The sequence below is a fragment of the Penaeus monodon genome, chromosome 28 (genome assembly GCF_015228065.2).
Source record: "Penaeus monodon isolate SGIC_2016 chromosome 28, NSTDA_Pmon_1, whole genome shotgun sequence".
NCBI lineage: Eukaryota > Metazoa > Arthropoda > Malacostraca > Decapoda > Penaeidae > Penaeus > Penaeus monodon.
Window position 1 is genome coordinate 12,547,846 of NC_051413.1, and position 315 is coordinate 12,548,160.

Genomic DNA, 315 nt, shown 5'->3' on the forward strand with positions numbered 1-315 from the left:
GCTAGATAGATTTGTACATGCCCAAACACAATTCTCTACTTGGAAATAATAGAAATCAATTAACCTTCACATAATACAGCATGTAGAGATAAATAACCGTACCAACAGACTTTCAAAAGTGTAAAATTGTTAGCAAGTAGAGTAGAAATGTCTTTACCTCTACACTGGGGTCGCAAAGCTCGCACGGCAACAGCTATCCCTGCTAACATACCCCCAGCGCTGGTGGACACAAGTACTGCATCTAGATCAGGTACCTGAAAACCATTGTAAAAACGGTTACATTTTTGAGACTACTTTAGGTGAAGATATGAATGT

At 39.0% G+C, this 315-nt stretch overlaps 1 protein-coding gene across 1 annotated transcript in view; it reads right to left on the reverse strand.

The window, feature by feature from the left end:
* The window catches only part of LOC119591367 (probable serine racemase), a gene marked incomplete in the record, with an annotated part of 15,061 nt that overhangs the window by 6,030 nt on the left and 8,716 nt on the right, over positions 1-315 (reverse strand). The window contains 1 exon segment of the mRNA XM_037940107.1: positions 158-254. Coding sequence (XP_037796035.1) covers positions 158-254 — 97 coding nt within the window.